At 37.6% G+C, this 24,529-nt stretch overlaps 1 protein-coding gene and 1 long non-coding RNA gene across 2 annotated transcripts; both read left to right on the top strand.

Moving 5' to 3' along the window:
- LOC130014264 (carbamoyl-phosphate synthase [ammonia], mitochondrial-like) lies at window positions 1-20,902 on the top strand. Its single transcript, XM_056103237.1, has 11 exons — window positions 1-204; window positions 11,702-11,822; window positions 12,459-12,568; window positions 13,276-13,420; window positions 15,345-15,491; window positions 16,486-16,578; window positions 17,712-17,801; window positions 18,573-18,701; window positions 19,843-19,949; window positions 20,572-20,713; window positions 20,894-20,902. The coding sequence occupies exons 2-11, from the start codon at window positions 11,721-11,723 to the stop codon at window positions 20,900-20,902; spliced, it is 1,074 nt and encodes a 357-aa protein (XP_055959212.1). The 5' UTR covers window positions 1-204; window positions 11,702-11,720.
- A 1,017-nt stretch (window positions 20,903-21,919) lies between these two features.
- On the top strand, window positions 21,920-24,146 carry LOC130014319 (uncharacterized). The gene is made up of 3 exons (XR_008789273.1): window positions 21,920-22,002; window positions 22,913-23,011; window positions 24,056-24,146. It is a non-coding gene; the product is annotated as an uncharacterized LOC130014319 (long non-coding RNA).
- Window positions 24,147-24,529: the final 383 nt, after the last annotated feature.

Genomic DNA, 24,529 nt, shown 5'->3' on the forward strand with positions numbered 1-24,529 from the left:
CAAAGTGTCTTTATTCACTTGTCACAAGTTGACACAAGCCATGCGAGACAATATTGTTGAACAGAACGGAATTGTTCACGTTTGTCAGTCATGATTTGGAAGTGGGAAAGTTTAGGCGACTGATGAGCTGTCACTGAGAACTGTTTCTCTTGTAGGGCCTACAATAGCGATACGTTTCCTATTTTTGCCGCTTGATAAATAAATGTAAGTATACAACATATTTTTTTAATTTTCGACTAAAAAATTGGAATGCCAAACTTTCGCGTTCTATTTAGGCCGTGTTTGTTTGTATTAGAGAGTTTGGCTAGGGTCAACGCTCTTCACGGGCGGTTCATTCTTTTTTCATGCATATAGAAAACTGATGATGAAATCGCACGGTGTTGGTTTGTAATACTGTATATATCAGTATAGTATATGCATGCATTATAGATCTTGTAAATGTGATATCTGCCGGCCGGCGGAATACAATAAGGTAGATTTTTATTCATTCTATTATTATATGCTACATTTTTGACAGCTGTGCATTATTTTTTTTTATATATTGCCCAGGTCAATAGAGCTTCTATTTAAAATCTGTTTTATTTGAATGAAATTAAGTTGATAATTTTTATTCCATTGAGAGCATTTTGATAGCAAGTGTGCAATATAGATTTTTGTATTAAATATATCTTTTATAGATATATATATTTGTTAGACCTATATAGGCTATGTATATATATATATACTATTCAAAAAAAGTAGGGGATATTTGATTTTTAAGTGTTATTAAAGTCACCTAATGAAACTGACGAAGAAACAAATGACAAAATGAAATGAAGTTCACATTCATCGATTTATTCCAAATGATCGTTAGACTAAGTAAGGCACAGACTGACCATTATAAGGGTAAAATGATACCCGGGGTCAAACAGCAAAGTTACCACAGCATCACAACCAAGTCAGTAACGGGTAAATCCTCCTCTGTTTGCCAAACAAGCATTGATCCGACGTGGCATACTCCTAATGAGACGTCTAAGGTCATTTTGGTCCAGATTGTCCCATTCCTGTTGCAACGCAGCAGCAAGTTCTTGGACAATGGCAGGACGTTGTTGACGTTGACGTAACCTCTGTCCAAGCATGTCCCAGACATGCTCGATGGGGGAGAGGTCGGGACTCAGTGATGGCCAAGGTAATGTGGTGATGTTCTGTTGTTGGAGGTAACCTGTAACGATCCTGGCCCTGTGACATCTTGCGTTGTCATCCTGGAAGATGAAACGGCGGCCATGACGTCTTGCGAACGGCGGCAACATGGACTGCCAAGATGTTGTCCCGGTAGTACTGGCCTGTAACACGCCCTGCAACAACATGTAAAGCCGTTCTTCCAGCAACAGTGATGCCTCCCCACACCATAACAGAACCACCCCCAAATCGATCATGTCTGATGACGTTAACGTCTTGGAAGCGCTCGTTTCGACGACGCCACACCCTCCTACGTCTGTCCAAAAAATCAACAGTGAACCTTGACTCATCTGAAAACATCACATTGCTCCAGCGTCGATTATCCCAGTGTTGACGATCCCTACACCAACGACGTCTTGCCTGAATGTGATGATCTCTCAAAACAAGGGATCACGCGAGGAAGTCGGGCGCGAAGGTGACCCCTATGCAGTCGATTCCGAATCGTCTGGCCACTCACTCTCACACCAGTGTCTGTTTGAAGACGAGCGCTGATCTGATTTGCTGTGATGACACGATTTCTCAAGGCCAAGGTACGGATAAATCGATCCTGGGCTTGAGTTGTCGCCCTTGGTCGACCTGAGCGTGGTCTGTCCTGTACAGATTGTGTATCACGGTATCTGGACCATAGCCTGCTTATGACAGACTGAGAAACATTCATCGTCCGCGCCACAACCGCCTGTGTTGTGCCGATCTGTAGCATGCCAAGGGCACGTAACCTTTCATTTTGGGTAAGCCGACGCATATCAAAATTTGTTTTCTGGTCACTTAAACAATTAAACTGATGTTTCCACCCTGGAATTCAATGCCACAATGACTGTAACATTCAAAGTCAGAGTCGTGCAAATCTTGGGTTGGACCCCCATGATGATCCCAAACATCACCTGCATTCCATGCGGTAGCTATTGGTGCGTTTGGGCGTCACATGTAACTGTAGGGGTCTTTAGCAGTGGGAGGACTCGGAGAAAACCCACATGGTTGAACAGACGACCCTTATTCTTTTAGAATTTAGTAACTGGATAGCACAATAAAGTATATATACTATTCAAAAAAAGTAGGGGATATTTGATTTTGGGGGCATAATACTAAAATATGCAAATGACTACGAAAAAAGTCACTATAGAACCTAACAGAAGAAACATTTCCAGTTACATGTGACGCCCAAACGCACCAATAGCTACCGCATGGAATGCAGGTGATGCTTGGGATCATCATGGGGGTCCAACCCAAGATTTGCACGACTCTGACTTTGAATGTTACAGTCATTGTGGCATTGAATTCCAGGGTGGAAACATCAGTTTAATTGTTTTAGTGACCAGAAAACAAATTTTGATATGCGTCGGCTTACCCAAAATGAAAGGTTACGTGCCCTTGGCATGCTACAGATCGGCACAACACAGGCGGTTGTGGCGCGGACGATGAATGTTTCTCAGTCTGTCATAAGCAGGCTATGGTCCAGATACCGTGATACACAATCTGTACAGGACAGACCACGCTCAGGTCGACCAAGGGCGACAACTCAAGCCCAGGATCGATTTATCCGTACCTTGGCCTTGAGAAATCGTGTCATCACAGCAAATCAGATCAGTGCTCGTCTTCAAACAGACACTGGTGTGAGAGTGAGTGGCCAGACGATTCGGAATCGACTGCATAGGGGTCACCTTCGCGCCCGACGTCCTCGCGTGATCCCTTGTTTGAGAGATCATCACATTCAGGCAAGACGTCGTTGGTGTAGGGATCGTCAACACTGGGATAATCGACGCTGGAGCAATGTGATGTTTTCAGATGAGTCAAGGTTCACTGTTGATTTTTTGGACAGACGTAGGAGGGTGTGGCGTCGTCGAAACGAGCGCTTCCAAGACGTTAACGTCATCAGACATGATCGATTTGGGGGTGGTTCTGTTATGGTGTGGGGAGGCATCACTGTTGCTGGAAGAACGGCTTTACATGTTGTTGCAGGGCGTGTTACAGGCCAGTACTACCGGGACAACATCTTGGCAGTCCATGTTGTGCCGTTCGCACGACGTCATGGCCGCCGTTTCATCTTCCAGGATGACAACGCAAGATGTCACAGGGCCAGGATCGTTACAGGTTACCTCCAACAACAGAACATCACCACGTTACCTTGGCCAGCACTGAGTCCCGACCTCTCCCCCATCGAGCATGTCTGGGACATGCTTGGACAGAGGTTACGTCAACGTCAACAACGTCCTGCCAATGTCCAAGAACTTGCTGCTGCGTTGCAACAGGAATGGGACAATCTGGACCAAAATGACCTTAGACGTCTCATTAGGAGTATGCCACGTCGGATCAATGCTTGTTTGGCAAACAGAAGAGGATTTACCCGTTACTGACTTGGTTGTGATGCTGTGGTAACTTTGCTGTTTGACCCCGGGTATCATTTTACCCTTATAATGGTCAGTCTGTGCCTTACTTAGTCTAACGATCATTTGGAATAAATCGATGAATGTGAACTTCATTTCATTTTGTCATTTGTTTCTTCGTCAGTTTCATTAGGTGACTTTAATAACACTTAAAAATCAAATATCCCCTACTTTTTTTGAATAGTATACACAATGACATTTAGGCCTAGCTAGTATATATTTGTTTTATTATATATTATAAAATAAAGATTTACCCACTATACAATGATGTTTTTTGACAGAGTTATTGCCCTTGCCTCAAAAACTGTGTTCAAAATATTTGTAAACAAGCAATATGCAAGAATCTTAGGACTGAATTAGATGTTTGTAATTGAAGCCCAGTTCTATATATATTGAAGGAGGCAAGTCCCTAACTCAATATCATCCACAGTCTTCGACATTGCAAACAAAACTTATTGGTCAATTTATATCAACATTGATGTTCATTTACGGCAAAAAGATGGGCATATGATATCCAATATTTAAGTCAAAATGAAAATTTTAAAATTGGCACTCAAATTGGATGCCAGAATGCTTTTGAGCACCATTTGTAATGAAGTGACTCGATGAACGAGTCTAAACATATCCCACAGGGGAGAATACTACCGGTGTAGACTGGAATAACCAGATGCCAAAGACTGCCATTCAATTAGGACTCTTCGCGTATTTCACCGAACATAACTGATTAGAAATGACAGTAAAAACAGAAACGATTGAATGTAAATCAGTTTATATACATTCATATTACATTGTTAGCGTTGCGACCCATTTGTGTCCATTTCTAGGTGCCAAAGAATAGAGATTTAGCTCCTTAAAACCTAGGTCGTAGTCAAATATCTATATTGAGTTAAGTGGTGTAGTTCTGATCCTAAGCTTCAAGCTTGTATGGACTAGGAGTTGGTTACATGCCCAATCTCTTGGGTTTTCCCCCAGGACCTCCAGATTCCTCCCACTGCTAAAGACTTTATAGTGCCAGCGAATTATTGAAATAAAATTGTATCCAGTTAGTCCGAAACAGTGCCGGACTGGTCATTGACCAAGGCCCACACAAGTACGCGCCGAAGTAGCGTCACGAGCGCGCCTATGGCGCGCGAGCGTCCGAGGGGGTGTCTGGACAGGTGGGCCCAGTCCGGCACTGGTCCCAAAAATGATCTAATTTGTCAATTGGACCCACTTTCTCTCTGTCTCTCTTTATATCACATGAAGGTATTGATCTAATTTTATTTTGGAGGAATGGGTGATACCTATAGTTTGTGTCAAGTGCCCCACCCCCTCTCTCTGAAGGAGAGGTGATACATATATATATAGTAGTAGGCTATATGATGTGTTGATGTATAAAGGTAGTTGCTGAACCAGAGACTCTATTATCATATTATCACTATATATATTCTTATTATCCCGCGCCGAACGAAGTTAGGGAGGGATATTGAAATGGGGTTCGTCTGTCCGTCCGTCCGATTTCGTTTCCGGAGCATATCTCATAAACCGTTTAAGATATCTTTCTGAAACTTTGCACACATATCAACCTATTACAGTAGTTGTGCCTTTTGCTATTTAGGATTTTCTGGGATTAATATTTTTTGTGTTTCCATGGAAACAAATTTGACTTAGTTTTTGGTGTATAATTTTGTTTCATAAACCGTTCAAGATATCTTTCTGAAACTTTGCACACACATCAACCTATTACACTAGTCGTGCCTTTTGCTATTTAGGAATTTCTGGAATTTATATTTTTTGTGTTTCCATGGAAACGAATTTGACTTAGTTTTTGGTGTATAATTTTGTTTCCGGAGCATATCTCATAAACCGTTCAAGATATCTTTCTGACACATTGCACACACATCAACCTATTACAGTAGTCATGCCTTTTGCTATTTAGGAATTTCTGGGATTTATATTTTTTGTGTTTCCATGGAAACAAATTTGACTTAGTTTTTGGTGTATAATTTTGTTTCCGGAGCATATCTCATAAACCGTTCAAGATATCTTTCTGAAACTTTGCACAAACACCAACCTATTACAGTAGTTGTGCCTTTTGCTATTTAGGAATTTCTGAGATTTATATTTTTTGTGTTTGCACGGAAACAAAAATGACTTAGACATTTGACTGTTCAAGATACCTTTAAAATAATTTTACCCATTATTTTATTTTCTGAAATCCAGCCTTCCGTCCTAATTTTGTTTCTGGAGCATATTTTATTATCTGTTCAAGAAATCTTTTTGAAACTCTGTACAAACATTAACCTATTATAGTATTTTATTTTCTGATGTATAGGTTTATTGTTTAACATACAGCAGCTGATTGAGGTAGGCGACCCTGCCTTGCCGAACTACCGTGATCAGAGTATGAAATTCTGTGAATTGATATTCCATGTGTCGGAATATGAGATTTGTATAAAGCTCCAGTTCCCTCCACTTGCAAAATATCTCTATTTTCTATGTAGTCATGTCTAATTTTTAAAACCAGAGCTTAATGTCATAAATTATCTCAAATCTTCTAGTAAATAGCAATCAGTCATTTGTTTTCAGAAATAGAGAGCAATATCTACTAAACAGGGCCACAATATTAGGACCAGTGACACTGTTTGCGAAATCTGATACATTTTTATATTGATTACCAATAGCATAAACAAATTATTTTTCCTTATTTCTTCCAAACAAGTGCAAGGGCGCGGGATGTTGATGACTAGTCATCTTGTTGTATTTGAAATAATGATACATATACAATATTGTAAAGATTTGCCAGCCCTTATAGATTGTTTGAACATTGTATACTATTCAAAAAAAGTAGGGGGTATTTGATTTTTAAGTGTTATTAAAGTCACCTAATGAAACTGACGAAGAAACAAATGACAAAATGAAATGAAGTTCACATTCATCGATTTATTCCAAATGATCGTTAGACTAAGTAAGGCACAGACTGACCATTATAAGGGTAAAATGATACCCGGGGTCAAACAGCAAAGTTACCACAGCATCACAACCAAGTCAGTAACGGGTAAATCCTCCTCTGTTTGCCAAACAAGCATTGATCCGACGTGGCATACTCCTAATGAGACGTCTAAGGTCATTTTGGTCCAGATTGTCCCATTCCTGTTGCAACGCAGCAGCAAGTTCTTGGACAATGGCAGGACGTTGTTGACGTTGACGTAACCTCTGTCCAAGCATGTCCCAGACATGCTCGATGGGGGAGAGGTCGGGACTCAGTGATGGCCAAGGTAATGTGGTGATGTTCTGTTGTTGGAGGTAACCTGTAACGATCCTGGCCCTGTGACATCTTGCGTTGTCATCCTGGAAGATGAAACGGCGGCCATGACGTCTTGCGAACGGTGCAACATGGACTGCCAAGATGTTGTCCCGGTAGTACTGGCCTGTAACACGCCCTGCAACAACATGTAAAGCCGTTCTTCCAGCAACAGTGATGCCTCCCCACACCATAACAGAACCACCCCCAAATCGATCATGTCTGATGACGTTAACGTCTTGGAAGCGCTCGTTTCGACAACGCCACACCCTCCTACGTCTGTCCAAAAAATCAACAGTGAACCTTGACTCATCTGAAAACATCACATTGCTCCAGCGTCGATTATCCCAGTGTTGACGATCCCTACACCAACGACGTCATGCCTGAATGTGATGATCTCTCAAACAAGGGATCACGAGAGGACGTCGGGCGCGAAGGTGACTCCTATGCAGTCGATTCCGAATCGTTTGGCCACTCACTCTCACACCAGTGTCTGTTTGAAGACGAGCGCTGATCTGATTTGCTGTGATGACACGATTTCTCAAGGCCAAAGTACGGATAAATCGATCCTGGGCTTGAGTTGTCGCCCTTGGTCGACCTGAGCGTGGTCTGTCCTGTACAGATTGTGTATCACGGTATCTGGACCATAGCCTGCTTATGACAGACTGAGAAACATTCATCGTCCGCGCCACAACCGCCTGTGTTGTGCCGATCTGTAGCATGCCAAGGGCACGTAACCTTTCATTTTGGGTAAGCCGACGCATATCAAAATTTGTTTTCTGGTCACTAAAACAATTAAACTGATGTTTCCACCCTGGAATTCAATGCCACAATGACTGTAACATTCAAAGTCAGAGTCGTGCAAATCTTGGGTTGGACCCCCATGATGATCCCAAGCATCACCTGCATTCCATGCGGTAGCTATTGGTGCGTTTGGGCGTCACATGTAACTGGAAATGTTTCTTCTGTTAGGTTCTATAGTGACTTTTTTCGTAGTCATTTGCATATTTTAGTATTATGCCCCCAAAATCAAATATCCCCTACTTTTTTTGAATAGTATATTATTTATAGCTTGTTAATGTGAGATACTTTAGGGATTTTCCAGATCCCTTTATCTATTGGGTCATGGCAATAAATATAGTTGTTATTCTGGTTTCTCCTCAATCTTCCTGTTAGTCTTTAGATTTTTGGGTGGTTGGATGGCTGAATGGTTAGCACGTGTGCATTGTATCATTAGCTCTATCATTGAGTCAAGTTGCGCAGTTTCAATTCCCCGGTTGTACGTGACAAGGAGTAGGGTCGTCTGTCCAACCTCGTGGGTCCTCCAGTTTCCTCCCACTGCTAAGGACCCATATACGCATGCGAATTATTGAAATAAAATTGAACCATGTGTTAGTCCCGAAATGACCTAGTTTGTGTTGAGTGGACCTTAAATCCCCTCTCTCTCTCTCTCTCTCTCTCTCTCTCTCTGGAGTTTTGCAACATGCATTATGGAAGATTCCAATAAAAAGCTGACAGTTTGCACTGTAATACATGTAGTTAAAAAAAATAGATATGAAAAAGGGAATATAGCCGTTTGAAGAATGATGTAGTCTTGATTGTCATTGCTACTATTGTTACATTTACAATAATAAAATAAGTCTTGAATATCCATTTTTTAATTAAATCCCTAACTGATAATCGTGTTTAAATCCATAGAAAATCCAAACCATCCGATGAACTAGAGAGTTGATTGAATGTCATGTGAATAAATATCTAATTAATGATTTATATAACATTTGAGGCCAAACGAAAGATCCGCATTAGGCAGATTTAGCTCTTACATAATGCATCTTTAATAAAGATTTCTATGGCGATGAAGAATTAAATGAATTGAGAAAGATTTTCTTAAAGATACATTATGGGAGATTCTGTAACGAGTTGGCAGTTCTCACTATAATAGTTAAAAACTAGATAATGTAAAGGTAATTTGCTGAAAATTTCATTCAAATTGATCCACTATGAACAGAGAACTAAGCGACTGAAATTTCCCCCTAGCCTCGGTCACCATTACTAAAGTCAGTACTATAAATAGCATAGTCTCGATTATCCATTTAATCATTAAATCGTGAAGGAAAGTTAGGCAGTAAATCGACTCATAATCCACTAAAGGTCGCAGGCTAGCGATGCCATCGAGAGCTGATTATGATCTGGATAGGTTAATTAATGTCTAATTAATAATTTGGATAACATTTCAGGCCTAAAGAAAGACCTGCAATAGACAGATTTAGCTCTTGCATAATGTATGTTTAAATGAATCTAGAGAGATTTTCTTAAAACATTTCCAGGAACTTTCTTGGCCAACAACGAGAGCGAACGCGAGTCCTCCTTTTTAGTAAGCCAGTGTCTTACTCTCTACATCTAGAAGAACTGTTAACAGAATCGGCAGAAAGGCTGCTGACCCGACAAAATTCACCATGGAAAAAACTAACCATATGTTAGTCTCAAAAATATTGTGTTGTCAAGAAGTTAAACCCCCAATCCATTTCTTTGGTATATTATCTTTTTAAATTGACTAGTAGGCTAATAGTATTATGATTTCATCAAAATACCTCATTTTTGGAATAACTTTGGAATATGAATTTTACAAATGAATGATTTGACTAATATCGTTGTTTGAACCATGGCATATTATATGAAGCCAGTTTATGACATAACTTTGTTTAGTTGCACTAGTTCGGTATATAAAATATTGTTTATTTAGTCAGTGGTTTAACTTCAGTAGGTTTCAGCCAACTATTCAAAATGTTATCATTGTGTCATAAAAACAAACTGTGTGTATTGGTTAAAGGAAAAGTCACAAATTTCACGGTGATGCAAGGTCTGACCAAGAAAAAGTATCTAGTCTTTCAGATGGGATGAAAAACTGAGGTCTCGTGTACATTTTGGTGTGTAAGTAAAAGTACCCTTGACAGTTGGAATTCCACCGCTGTCTGGGCAAATTCCCCTCATAGCACACTGCATGGCAGATGCCCGTCTTCATTAGCTCATTTGCTGCAGGGTTTCCTGACGAGGAGTAGGGTCGCCTGTCCAACCTTGTGGGGTTTCTCCGGGTCCCCCGATTTTCCTCCCACTGCTAAAACTCTCTACTACGTGACAAGGAGTAGGGTCGCCTGTCCAACCTCACAGGTTTCCTCCCACTGCTAAAACTCCCTACTACACACAAGCGGATTACTGAAATAAAATGTAACCTTATGTTAGTCCTGAAATGACCTAGTTTGTGTCAAATGCACATTAAACCGAGCCAAATTTGACAAAGGAAGACAATATTGATAAATATTACAGCGTAACCTTTAAAGTTACAAATTGAGACCGTTTTAAAAAAACATAGAAATAAGATTGTGATGATAGTACATCAATGAGAGAGTTGTTCAACCATGATGAAATGATTGTAACTGTTTCTACATCACTTCACAGTAGAGTCGAGAACCGTGAAATGATCAGTGATCATAAATTAAATCCAGAACACATGAACTTGACTAGTATGCTCTTTGTATCTTTCTATGTCAATTTTGTGTCTTGTCGGAAGACGCGGTGGCTCAGTAAGTAAGGTGGTCCGAGGTTTCCTTCCAGTGTTGACCGAGAAAGTTCCCTGGAATTTTTATACGCCCACATTTTCATGTGGACGTATATTGTCGTCGCCCCTGTCCGTCCCTCCGTCCACAATTGTTTGTGGACACTCTACAGGTCACAATCTTTATCCGATTTTGACGAAACTTGAAATACAGGTTTATCTCCAAAAGATCTCGGCTGCTTTCAATATTGCCGTGTATCGGATCGAAACTTCATGGATTATGGCCCCTGTTTGTACGAAAAATCATGTTTTTAGCTTGTGGACCCTATAGAGGTCACAATTTTAATCCTATTTTGATGAAACTTGAAATGTAAGTTTATAACCCAAAGATCTCGGTTCCTTTCGATATTCGCACTTATCGGACCGTAACTTCCTGAATTATGGCCCCTGATTGTATGAAAAATTGCATTTTTAGCTTGTGGACCCTATAGAGGTTATAATTTTTATCCGATTTAAAAAATCGTATTATTATATCACCGTTTCACCCTAAGGAAGTTTGAATTTCGTGAAAATCGGCCCAAAACTGACAGACAAAATGGCCGCCATTCGTTCTCAAATAGCGTAAAAATATGGTATATCAAGGTTGTGGACCCTATAGAGGTCACAATTTTTATCTGATTTTGTTGAAACTTGAAATGTAAGTTTATAACCCAAAGATCTCGGTTCCTTTTGATATTAGTGCATATTGGACCGTAACATCCTGAACTATGGCCCCTGATTGTATGAAAAATAGAACCATTCTTGGATCGATGTTCATTTAGAACCTGGGTTCCCAACCGTGGGGTCACGACCCCAGCTGGGGTCACGAATCACTTTTCATTGGGTCGTGGCAGACAACTCTGAAACTTCTGAAAAAATGGCATGTTTTCATGAAAAGCATATAATTCTCTGATCTATACACCTCTTGCCACATTGCCAATCGTCTTCCCTCTCTCACGATCACAATTTGTTTCCTCAGTTCTCTCATTACAAGATTTTAATCTATAAATAATGATGATGTTTCATAGTAAAAGGTGATTTTGTTCTTCCAGGGGTCGTGATTAAATGATGGTTTCTAGAATGGGGTCGCAACCAACAAACGGTTGGGAAAAACTAATTTAGAACTTCAACTTTCAGAATATTGAAGTTGGTGAGGGCATCACAGTCCCTCAAATAATGAACAGTGCCTTTAAATTAGAGTAATATAAATAATATTTAATGTTTCAGACAGGGAACGACCATCACCATGTCATTGTTAAGATTAATACCAGTATTACAGAAACAGAACTGTCTATCCTCTATTGGTGGTTTAAACAGCTATAGATCGTCATCGTCATCAATACACAAGGTAATATTACTCTAGATCATCATCAATACACAAGGTAATATTACTCTAGATCATCATCCATGCACACGGTAATATTACTCTAGATCATCATCAGTACACAAGGTTATATTACTCTAGATCATCATCCATACACAAGGCTATATAGAGGATATTTGTCGTTTTGTCGTGAATAACATATTTTATTTCATCTCTAAGCAAGAAAACGTTTATATTTTCACGAATGTGTAGCATGAGTGAAAATATAAACGTTTTCTTGCCTAGAGATGAAATAAAATATGTTATTCACGACAAAACGACAAATGTTCTATTTATTTTATGATTTTACAATCATTTTAGGTAAAAACAACTAGCCAGTGGAATAACACTTTTATTTCACTGATAAAACTCAGTATTCCACTACTGATCATAAAATAAATATATATATATATATATGTCCAGATCATCAATATACACAGGGTTATATTGCAAATATATTTCAGTCCAGATTATAAATTTTTAGTCAAAGTGACATGAATACAGATTAAGGTGAAAAGTAAAATATCAGCTACATGAACCTGCCTTATGATGTCTCTGATAACTGATTTAAATGAATAACATCTTTATATCTGTATTGGGTTTTTTTTATTTTATTTTTAGCCCAGAAAGGCCCATTTAGTTTTAGAAGATGATAGCCATTTCCCTGGTTATTCTTTTGGTCATGAAAAATCATCTGCTGGTGAAATTGTGTTTAACACAGGACTTGTTGGGTTAGTTTTTACTTTGATAGAGATAACAAGACTCTTTAACTTGATAGAGATGACAGGAGAGTCATCGTCAAAATATTGGTTTAAATAGTAGTTATATATAGAATGTGTCAGTGGTTGAAATGAAGTTGGATGAGGGTTGAGAGAGGAGTAGAGTTAGAGTGTGGATTTGGATCGGGGTTGAAGTCTGAGTGCTGAGAGAGGAGTGAAGTGTGAGAGATAGGGGATGAAGTTAGGGTGTTTGAGGCTGGGGGTGGGGGGATGAAGTGAGAGATAGCGGATCAAGTTAGAGGGATTGGAGGGGAAATTAAAGAATGAAGATGGATGTCTGTTGAGGTTGTGGCTGGGGGGTGGGGTGGGGGACGGTGGGAAAGGGGGGTGGATGAAGTGAGAGATAGGGGATAAAGTGAGAGGGAAATTAAAAGGATGGAGATTGGTGTCTGTGGAGAAGGTAGGGTGGAGGTTCAGACTGAGGGGGAAGGGTGGGGGGGATGAAGTGAGAGATAGGGGATCAAATAGTGGGATTGGAGGGGAAATTAAAGGATGAAGATTGAGTGTCCGTTAAAGATAGATGGAGATAGGGTGTTATGGATTGCAACCCAAAATTTATTATTACTGTAAATAATTTTAACTTCTGAAATGACAACCATTACTTGAAGGTAAATGGATGGGTAGGGAAATCTTTCATTGGATTGTTAATTTTCATTTAGATATCCTGAAGCCTTAACAGATCCAAGTTACAGAGGTCAAATATTGACCTTGACCTATCCTATTATTGGGAACTATGGAGTACCTAATACAAATAAATTAGATGAATTTGGATTAAGAAGATATGTTGAATCTGAGAAGATACAGGTATAGTTTTGAAAAATTGAAATTACTTCTTGCAGTATGGATTGTGACTGTTAACTAGATATAAGAGAAAACAAAAAAAATTAGAAAAAGTCTGTGCATTACTTTGTAGAGAATGAAAAAAAAACCAAACCAAGGGATGCACAGGCCTTTTTTATTTTTCTCGTTATATATAAGGATAGCTTGTGTTTTCCATTTTTTGCCTCACTTTGCATGCATTACCATGTTTTTATTAAGTAGAGAATGATCAAAAAAACAAGGCATGCACAGGCTTTTTTATTTCTCTCATTATATATAAGGATTGATTTCCATTTTTTGCATCACTTCCTGTTTCTTCAGATCTTCATTAAGCAGCTTCTGTTTCAATGATCTGTGTTAAAATTATATTTGGAATGTGTTTAACCAGTTCTATCACATATGTCATAATGGCTGACACCAATATTGTCCTTTAAATAGTAAGTGCAGGAGAACCGCACTACATGTAAAACAAAAATCTACAAGATAAACCTGCGGACAAGACAGAAAATAGACATTGCACCAAATAAACAAATATAAAATCAAGTGATTGGATTTGGGGGCCAGCCGTAAGCGTAACCTCTTTGAATTAGCACTGGTAAGTTGATACCGTTGACTTACGAACCTAGGACTTTTAATAATGAAATTTATTGTCATTAAATTATACAAGTGATCATTATTCTAAACTAATGTTTAGTATGTATAGAAAATGGTTAGAAATTATACAGTTGTCTTTAAATAGCAAGTGTGTCTGTAAAAGATGTCACTACTGGTGTAAAAGTGTGACTATAATTATAACACCCATCACAATGCACAAACCTGGACAATAGTGGTGTATATCATTCAATAGTAACAGTTTTAATACCTTAGTGACAAAACACCTACTTAATTGACTACTGCCTGATTACTAACAATTTTAACTAACTAATACACATTATGTATATAAAAAGACGACTTTGCTCTATTAGTGTTGTACATTTTCATTTATAAAAGTTATTTGTTGCTTCGTCAACAATATCAACGTTACAGTGAGGTCAGAATGTTTTGACATCATGTGTTATTTCAATTAGTGATGTGGCTCTATACGATAACATTTTTATTTTAATAGATTAAAGATGCCTTATGTAAGATTTATATAAAGAGCTGACAGTTCTTGCTATAATAGTTTTAAAAAAGAGATAATGAAAAAGGAATATATTGAAAATTTCCATCAAAATACTTCATTCGACTGAGCAAAGTTATGACCGTTTGAAAAATAGCCTAGTCTTGATTTTCAATGCGATCGTTGGTACGATAATAAAGAAAGTCTTGGATTTTTTTCAATTTTTAAATTAAATTATTAAATGACCATTAAGTTTCAATCTGTTCAAAATCACAACCATCCGATGGTCTAGAGAGAGTTGAATAAATGTCTAATAATTTATATAACATTTGAGACCAAAAGAAACATCTACAATAGTCATATTAAGCTCTTACGTAATGCATCTTTAACCGGTTAAGTGCGTAGGTCGTTATATAACGTCCTGGACAACTGCCACTCACTGTGTGTAGGGCGTAACATAACGCCTTGGAGGTATTTTCCCCAACCTATTCTTAGAACATAGTTCATAGTTCTTCGTCAAATTAATTACACAATAGGGGGTAGTTAACGTTTTAAAAATGTCACGCTTAATGGGTTATGTGGAAGTCACCTTATTTACTAATATTAGTTAATTTAGGCATACCTTGTCGACAGTGGAACACTAAATCATGTATATCTCAATACTGACATTGTCTATAATCGCAAAATTTTCAACAAAGATTATTATCCTACTAAACAAATCCATGCCAACATTCAGCGAGGTTGACCATTTTAATTATGACACAAATCAAACAAGTCTAGCCATTACATCATCTTATTTACTCTTCCAAGGTGTCTGGGCTGATAGTTCAAGACTACACAGCTGAACATAGTCACTGGAATTCTGTCAAATCCCTTTCTGAATGGTTGAAGGAAGATGGGATCCCTGCCTTATATGGTATTGATACTAGAATGGTAACTAAAATGGTCAGAGATAAGGTAAATTCTTTGATTTATATGGGAAGTATATATGTTGCTGTCGCTGCACCGCAAACACGCAGTTGTCAGATTGAACTATTTGTAATGGACATAGTTTTGGATTGGCCTGACAAGGACAGCTGTCTAGTCGTTCGGATGGATGAAAAAACGAGGACCCATGTACACATTGGCATGCATGTAAAAGATCCCTTGACAGTTGGAATTTGATATAAGAGTAGGCCATAGTGCCGTTGTCCGGGCAAAATTTCCCTTGTATCACACTGTATGGCATGTGTCATCTTCATTAGCACAGTAGGTCTTTAAACCCTATTTTATTTCATTTCATGCTTTTTGATTGTATGAAAAATAATGTGCTGCTCCACAAACAAGCCCTTGTAAGCTGGAATTAGAAATTGTACTGGACTTCCTTTTCTTGTTAACATGTAATTGAAATTATAAAAAAAAACCCACTAAAAAATCAAAGACAAATTTATGACAGGCACTAGAGGAATTATTTGCATGACATGTCTCATATCCAGACAGGGGGGTTGGATGGCTGAATGGTTAGCGTGCGGGCGCTGTATCATAAAGTCTGTCATTGAGTCGACTGGCGTGGTTTCGAATCCCCAGTTGTACGTGGCAAGGAGTAGGGTCACCTGTCCAACCTCGTGGGTTTTCTCCGGGTCCTCCGGTTTCCTCCCACTGCTAAAGACCCCTACGCACAAGCGAATTATGTAAATAAAATTAAACCATATGTTAGTCCCGAAATGACCTAGTTTGTGTCGAGTGGACGTTAAACCCCATCTCTCTCTCTCTCTCTCTCTTATCCAGACTTGTCTGTCTCTCTCCTCCAAGCCTTCCCCCGCCTGAAACATATCAATATTCTTTACTATCAACTTCTATATATAGAAACATATCAATATGTTTTACTATCAACTTCTATATATAGAAACATATCAATATGCTTTACTATCAACTTCTATATATAGAAAAAATATTACATTTTTGATTACAGGGCACTGTTTTAGGTAAAATAGAATATGAAGATCAACCAATAGAATTTGAGGATCCAAATATTCGAAATTTAATAGCAGAAGTATCATCAAAGGTAGTGTATTTATGAATTCTTTTAGAGATGTTATTTCATAATTTTTTATTGATTTGAGGCTTAAATTTAAATGGCGCATGGCTTAAAATAGACAAAAATATTTGATAGTAGATTCCTATATTTTCACTGCAAGCTAACATCAATATTGATTAAAATGGACCAATATTGACTTTTACTTCGTGTTTTTAAGTTTGAATTTTATGGAAAATATTTTATATTTTTCAACATTGATTGGAGCTGATTATTTATACTGACAAATTTAATAAATTATGTTAAATATTGATAGAGATGAGTGATGAAGTAATTTATAAATAACTTCGTCGACTCGTCAGCAGATTTTAAGTTTAAAGTAACCAGCAATGTAATGGATGAACACATTGATTTGCTCATTCATAACACCCCTCAAAATGGAGGGGAGGGGGATTGAGTAGTCTAATAATGGCACTAATGTGTGAGAGGTCTAATGGCACTTGTACTATACTCATACATACAAAGTGATAAGGTTCCTAAAGCACGATAAACCACGGACACCTCAAAACTTGATCGGGGACATCTTATTCCAGAAGCACATGTTACACCAAAAACCCTTTGGGTAAAACGAACACCAGAATATTTTACCGGTATGACGTCATACATAACGTAATAATAATAATACGAAACGTAATCATAAATACTACAGCACTAATGTGTGCACTTCAGATTAAAGGTCTGTTATTGTTAAATCAGGGCCCTGTTTATCGAAATCTTAACTAAAGATAAGATCCAAATTTTAGTAGATACTTCAATTTTGATGGGCTAAGCACTAAAATCAGTCTAATATTATCCAATCAAATTACTAAAATTTGGATTTTATCTTAGTTAAAATTTCGTGAAACATGCCCCAGGTCATTGAGTAAGGTTGCCTGCCTAACCTTGTGTGTTTCCTTCCATTGGTAAAGAGCTTAACGCATGCGAAGTATTGAAATAAACTAAAACATGTGATATCCCAAAATGTCCTAGTTTGTGCAAAATAATTATTGAAATATACCACGTGTTATCCCAAAATTACCTTGTTAGTGGCCGTTAATTGCCTATTGATCTCTCTCTATCCATACTTGAGTTCTGTGATTCTACTGAAATAAAATGATTTTTAGGAAGTAAAGATTTATGGAGAAGGAAATCCTGTAAAGATTGTAGCTTTAGATTGTGGTATAAAACACAACATGATTAGATCTCTACTGATGGTAAGTTCATATGCTTATTAGATATTAACAAAGTTTCGCCTACTGATGGTGAGTTGGTATTCTTATTAAATATTAAGAAAGTTTCGCCTACTGATGGTGAGTTAGTATGCTTATCAAATATTAAGAAAGTTTCGCCTACTTTGCAGGGTGGCTGAAATGGGTGAAGAGGAAAATGTTTCCCCAAACTAATATCAAAGTGTTCTTGTCCCCCGGAAAAATATTAATATGCTTGATTAAAAGAGTTATTGGGTCTGGAAATATAGTACCTGTCACAGACAATGTCAGGCACAGATTCAGGCTATGTCAGGCACAAAACCTCTGGTGCTTGTCATTTTGTCCGGCACTGATCTGTCTTTTTTATTAAAATTATTAATACATGTCCGGCATTAAGTTAAAAATGTCACATGCTGTTTAATTAGTGCCTGACATTTTGTCAGGTACATCTAAAATCGTTATTTCGAGGCCTGTATTGGGCAAAACCCCATATTGTTTGTCCATTGGAGATGTGACCTCTCCTCTAGGACTATAGAGTAGATAGGATGAATTGGGATTAAAGGACCATGAAGCTTAGATCTTTTAACCATGGTCCATATTGGATATGGAAATATATAGTGATTAATGTGGGTTGTGTTAAAAGGAAAGTAATCTAAATTAAGTACACCATTGAAAATTTGAAATTAATTTTCTATAGCAATTAAATTATATTTGTTTTAGCAAAATAGTGAAGTATTCAATGAAATGTGAAAGGTTTAATTGTTTTATATTTTTTAGCGAGGTGCTGAAGTGAAAGTAGTTCCATGGAATTATGATTTTACTCAGGAGAAATATGATGGTTTATTTTTATCTAATGGACCAGGAAACCCTGAATTAGCACCTGAAGCTATACAAAATATTAGACAGGTACAAGACAAATATTATTAATTGATATAATTTGTGTCTCCATTACTACTCATAGGTATTGTATGCCAGTGTTCTGGAAGTTACTTCTCTTCCTTACTTCTCTTCCTTTAAAATCGGGTGATCATTGTGTCTCCATTACTATAACTCCTGGGTATTGTATGCCAGTGTTCTGGAACTTACTTCTCTTCCTTTAAAGGGCATTTGGCTCTATTTTTAGAACCTTAAAATAGACAAAAATAGGTCCAAAAGCTGATATTAATGTAATATGAATATATGTAAATCTGATTGTTAAATTTTATTGTAAATTCTTATCAATATTGTTCGGTGAAATACAGGAATATTCCAAATTAAACAGCGGTTGTTTACGCTTGATAAGTCCGTTCTACGCATTTTTGTCTGCATTGTCTTGTAAGATATGCTTTTCTTTGTTTATTACAAATGGCACACAAAACCATATAGAATAAACGACTCGTGTACTTATTTTAACATTTTCATTATATCTTAAATATGGGATTTTAGGATACTTTATTTTCATGGCAAGATAACATCAATATTGATTTTATGGAAAATATTGAGTTAACAGGTTTAGCTCCTTTAAACTGTAAAATATTGAGTTAACAGGTTTAGCTCCTTTAAACTGTAAAAAGCTATAATAATGAGAACATTAAAGTAAAGTGTTTTTTTTAAATGAAATGAAATGAAATGAAAAGGGGTTTAACGTCCTACTGTTCTGCTCCTATACTGGGCTAATGAAGATGGGCTATGAGGGAAATTTTGCCCGGGCAGCGGCACTATCGCCTACTCTTATATCGAATTCCAACTGCCAAGGGATCTTTTACGTGCATTCCAATGTTTACACGGGACCTCAGTTTTTCGTTTCATCCGATGGACTAGACAGCTGTCCTTGTCAGGCCCTCCGTCCTGCATCACTGACAAGGGGAAACCATGTCGGAAAATCTGGATGAACTTTTTCGGCCAGTGCAGGGATTGAACACCCGACCTCCTGGCTAGCGAGCCAGCGCCTTACCCACCTAGCCACCGTGGCTCCCGTTTTTAAACATGATCTGAAGGGTTTTGTTGTATATTTCTGTACTTATATGACTTTGTTTATAGATAATGTCTATTATTGTATTTTATCTAGGTTATAAATAGTGATAGAAAAGAACCTGTATTTGGTATTTGTATGGGAAATCAGCTGACAGGTTTAGCTGCTGGTGCAGAATCGTACAAACTACCCTTAGGAAACAGGTAAATACATGAATTATATAATCTACCTGTCGATAATAGGTAAATACAAATATAAACTACCACGTTACATGAAAAATACCTGACAATATAAACATGCGGACAATCACCCACACAGATATTACAAGCAATAAACAACAGATATCAAATCAAGTGAATGGATCTGGGAGCCAGCCGTAAGCGTACAGTCCCAGGCCTATAGTGGTACATGTGAACAACAGATATCAAATCAAGTGAATGGATCTGGGAGCCAGCCGTAAGCGTACAGTCCCAGGCCTATAGTGGTACATGTGAACAACAGATATCAAATCAAGTGAATGGATCTGGGAGCCAGCCGTAAGCGTACAGTCCCAGGCCTATAGTGGTACTTTTGAACAACAGATATAAAATCAAGTGAATGGATCTGGTAACTAATCATACGCGTCCACTGTGCTGTAACAGTCTCAGGCCTGTAGTGATACATGTGAACAGGTAAAAACATGAATCATATGTCATATGAATGATCACTATTATAATTTTGTATTTCAGAGGTCTCAATCAACCAGTATTAATATTTTCTGTTATTATTTTGTATTTCAGAAGCCACAATCACCCAGTATTAATGTGTTATAATTTTGTATTTCAGAGGTCACAATCAACCAGTATTAAATGTTATAACAAATCAAGCTTTTATAACATCACAGAACCATGGATTTGCTATTAATACGAAAACCCTGTCCAATGATTGGGATGTGCTGTTTGTTAATGCTAATGATAAAAGTAACGAGGTAAGTTACAGCCAATTACATGTATATATAAAAGTAAAAAAGGGTTGGGGGTTTCGGAATAGTATAAATAAAAGTCAGCCACATGCGTCCAATCAGTCTGATATTGTAAAGCACTAGATTTTTTAAAAGAGACAAATTTTTATCGAAAATTTTAATTGTATATATCTGATTTTCTCTTAGATGTTTTAGATATATATACATAAAGTTTATATTTATTTTTATTTGATATTGACTGTGATATTTGTTTTTATTTATGTATATATATAGATAATATTGTGATTATTTGTTTCTAGTTTGTCTCAAGAAACCTCACCATAGGTGTGGCGCAATATAGCCCGGTTGGAGCTGACATGCCATTAAACAATATTTCATTCGTTCATTCCAATCAGTCTGAAGAGTTCAATATGAATGAAACTAGTCACTGACACCCGTAATAGCCATGTCTGCCTTCATTAGCCCAGTTCAGAGTAGAACAGTAGGACGTTAAACCCCATTTCTCTCTCTCTCTCTCTCTCTCTCTTTATAGCCTCTCTCACATACAAGTTATATTTATAGCACAGCTTTCATGAGTTAACAGTTTTAACCAGAGAGGCTGTAGGCAGAGATGTTAAACCTGTTAACAAATGAAGCGTGCCTTAAATGTCTTGTAACATTGACACCTGCTCAACATGCTTGTTATTGCACAGAAAACAAAGTGTGCAATAACATTGAACATGTCTAGTTCTTGCATGGTTAAACTTCAGCCAGTCTACTAGAGGAAAAACAATCTGCTTATTTAACGAAAAAGAACAAAGGAAAATTTCCCGTCCATGTTATATGTGTATTTACCTTTAGAACTTGGTGCAGGCTCCTTGAAAAAAATATAAAGCAGAATAATATTGACAAGAGTGTGCCTTGAAATTTTGAATGGCACACTAAGAAAATGTGAAAAACCACATGATCCAAATTGAGTATTCACTTATGTCTACTGATAAGCTCATAGCTGTGTTTTTCTTCCTTTATGTAGTTTGAGTCAGTCTATGTGTCTATGACTAGTCTCTGTCTACGGTTGTATGCTGTCTGACTTGTTTTTATTTTGCAAAATTCAGATATTTTTCAGATATATTTAGTCAGGTGTGGCGCATTTTCCAAAGTGTGCTGTTGGCAAAAAAAGGTTGAGAACCACTGAAATATATAAATGTTATAATTAATTATATGTTTTTTTATATTAGGGTATCATGCATAAGTCGAAACCAATATTTACAGCCCAGTTTCATCCTGAAGCATATGGAGGACCGACAGATACTGAGGTGAGTCAATTATAAATGATTAGACCTAAATGTTTCAAGTAAATTATGAAAGCCTCGATTTAATTAAAGAGGTATATAACTGTAGCTGATTTTGTGTTCAGCGGTCAACAAGTGAAGCGAAAAGCTAAGGCCACACGAAAAATATAGTCTGGTTCTCAGATACCGATGCATCATCAAAAATGGACCACATCACCCTTTATAATATTATTTTTAAAAAGAAATAAAAAGAAAGTTAATAATTTCTGCATTCAAGTGTAGTAACTCTGTTGAACGATTTTTGAAAAGTAAAACGGAACACTAGACAGATATAACTGTGAGAGATGACCAAAATTATATTCTGTGGGGAGATTGAGAGCCATGACTTTGAATTAAATTGCCAGCAAATGCGTTGATACCACGTAACTGTCAGATTTGAAAACATTTTCCCAGGAATTAATCAAGATGAAGTCACAGAATTATTTCACGTTATATTAAATTTGTTTTTCTTTTTTAGACTATTATTAAATTTATAAAAAATAAAAAATAATAACCAGATTTTGAATATTTAAAAACAAAAAATTGAGCCCAATTGAACACCGGTATAGAAAAAGTGGATTGGTTGGTCAAATTATGAAACACATGTGCAATTAGATCGGAAGGCCTAAATGAGTCAGGCCACTTTTTTTTTTTTAAGAACTGACACTTGACAAAGAGTAAGTTCGTCTGCTCAGCCTTGTTTTCTTTTTGCTAGTGCTTTGATTTCGTCCCACAGCTAAAGACCCCTATGCACACGTGAATCATTGAAATGAAATTGAACCATTTGTCAGTCCTGAAATCACCTAGTTTGTATCGATTGGGCAATATACACATTTCAATCGCTCGCTCTGTATAGAAGAATCAAAATTTTTCTTTTGAATTTTTGTTTTTTCAGTTTTTATTTGATTATTTTGTTGATTTGATAAAAACAAAGAAGAGTAATGTAACCCAGGTGATGAAGAAGGTCGTACCACCAACACAGAACATTAAACCGGTAAAACATATTTTATTTTCCTTGGAGATCAATATTATGACCATCTTGATGGCTCAGTGAATAAGACACTGGCATGCTAATCAGGAGGTCTTGGGTTCGCTCCGTAATGAAATGAAATGGGTTCTAACAGCCTACTGTTCTGCTCCTAACCTGGGCTAATGAAGACGGGCATACGCAATATAGTGTGCTATGAGGGAAATTTTGCCCGGGCAGCCGCACTACGGCCTACTCTTATATATCGAATTCCAACTGCCAAGGCATCTTTTACGTGCACGCCAATGTGTACACAGGACCTCGGTTTTTCCGTCCCATCCGAAAGACTAGACAGCTGTCCTTGTCAGGCCCTCCATCCTGCATCACTGACAAGGAGAGACCACGCCGGAAAATCTGAATGAACTTTCTTGGCCAATGCAGGGATCAACACCCGACCTCCAGACTAGCGAGCCAGTGTCCTGAGAATGACAGAGGGTAGGCCTAGCAACGACATTGTCTAGTCGCTTGGTGCAAAAAACATTTGCATTTTTGGGCCCTAGCCAGTTCAGCTATAACATTTGCACCATGATCTATTCTAACTAAATCTCTCACTGAAACAGAAACTGTGAGGGCCCTCGCCCCATGAGGGGGGTGGGTGGGGGGAGCTGCTGTGGCAAATGTTGAGAGAACCCTTATCGAAACGTCGCTTTAATTAAAAGAGTAATTGAGTTTCATGTTATGTTTTTGTGTTTATAACCCATGAAAGCCAGCAAAAGTTACACAAATTACATCCTCATCTCTTTTTATCTTTGGGGGGTTGGATGGACGATTTGTTAGCACGTGCGTACCCTATCATAAGGTCTGTCATTGAGTCAACTGGCGTGGTTTCGATTCTTTGGTTTTACGTGACAAGGAGTAGGATTGCCTGTCCAACCTCATGGGTTTTCTCAGGGTCCTCCAGTGTCCTATGTGCAAGTGAATTATTGAAATAAAATTGAACCAAATGTAGTCCCCAAATGACTAGTTTGTGTCAAGTTGATGTTATACCCCATTTCTCTCTTTCTCTTTTAGGTATCAAAAGTATTAGTATTGGGAAGTGGTGGTTTATCTATTGGTCAAGCTGGTGAATTTGATTACAGTGGATCTCAGGCTATTAAAGCTTTACGGGTAAATCTTAAAGATACATTATGGGAGATTTGATAATGAGTTGACAGTTCTCACTATAATAGTTAAAAACTAGATAATGTAAAGGCAATTTGCTGAAAATTTCATTCAAATTGATCCACTAAGAACCGAGAGCTAAGCGATTGAAATTTCCGCCTAACCTCAATCATCATTACTAAACTAGATTACTAGATTATCCATTTAATCGTTAAATCGTGAAGGAAAGTTATGCAGTAAATCGGCTCATAATCCACTAAAGATCGCAGGCTAGCGATGCCATCTAGAGTTGATTATGGTCTGGATAGGTTAATTAATGTCTAATTAATAATTTAGATAACATTTCAGACCTAAAGAAAGACCTGCAAAAGACAGATTTAGCTC

Source organism: Patella vulgata, chromosome 9 (assembly GCF_932274485.2).
Source record: "Patella vulgata chromosome 9, xgPatVulg1.2, whole genome shotgun sequence".
Taxonomy (NCBI): Eukaryota; Metazoa; Mollusca; class Gastropoda; family Patellidae; genus Patella; species Patella vulgata.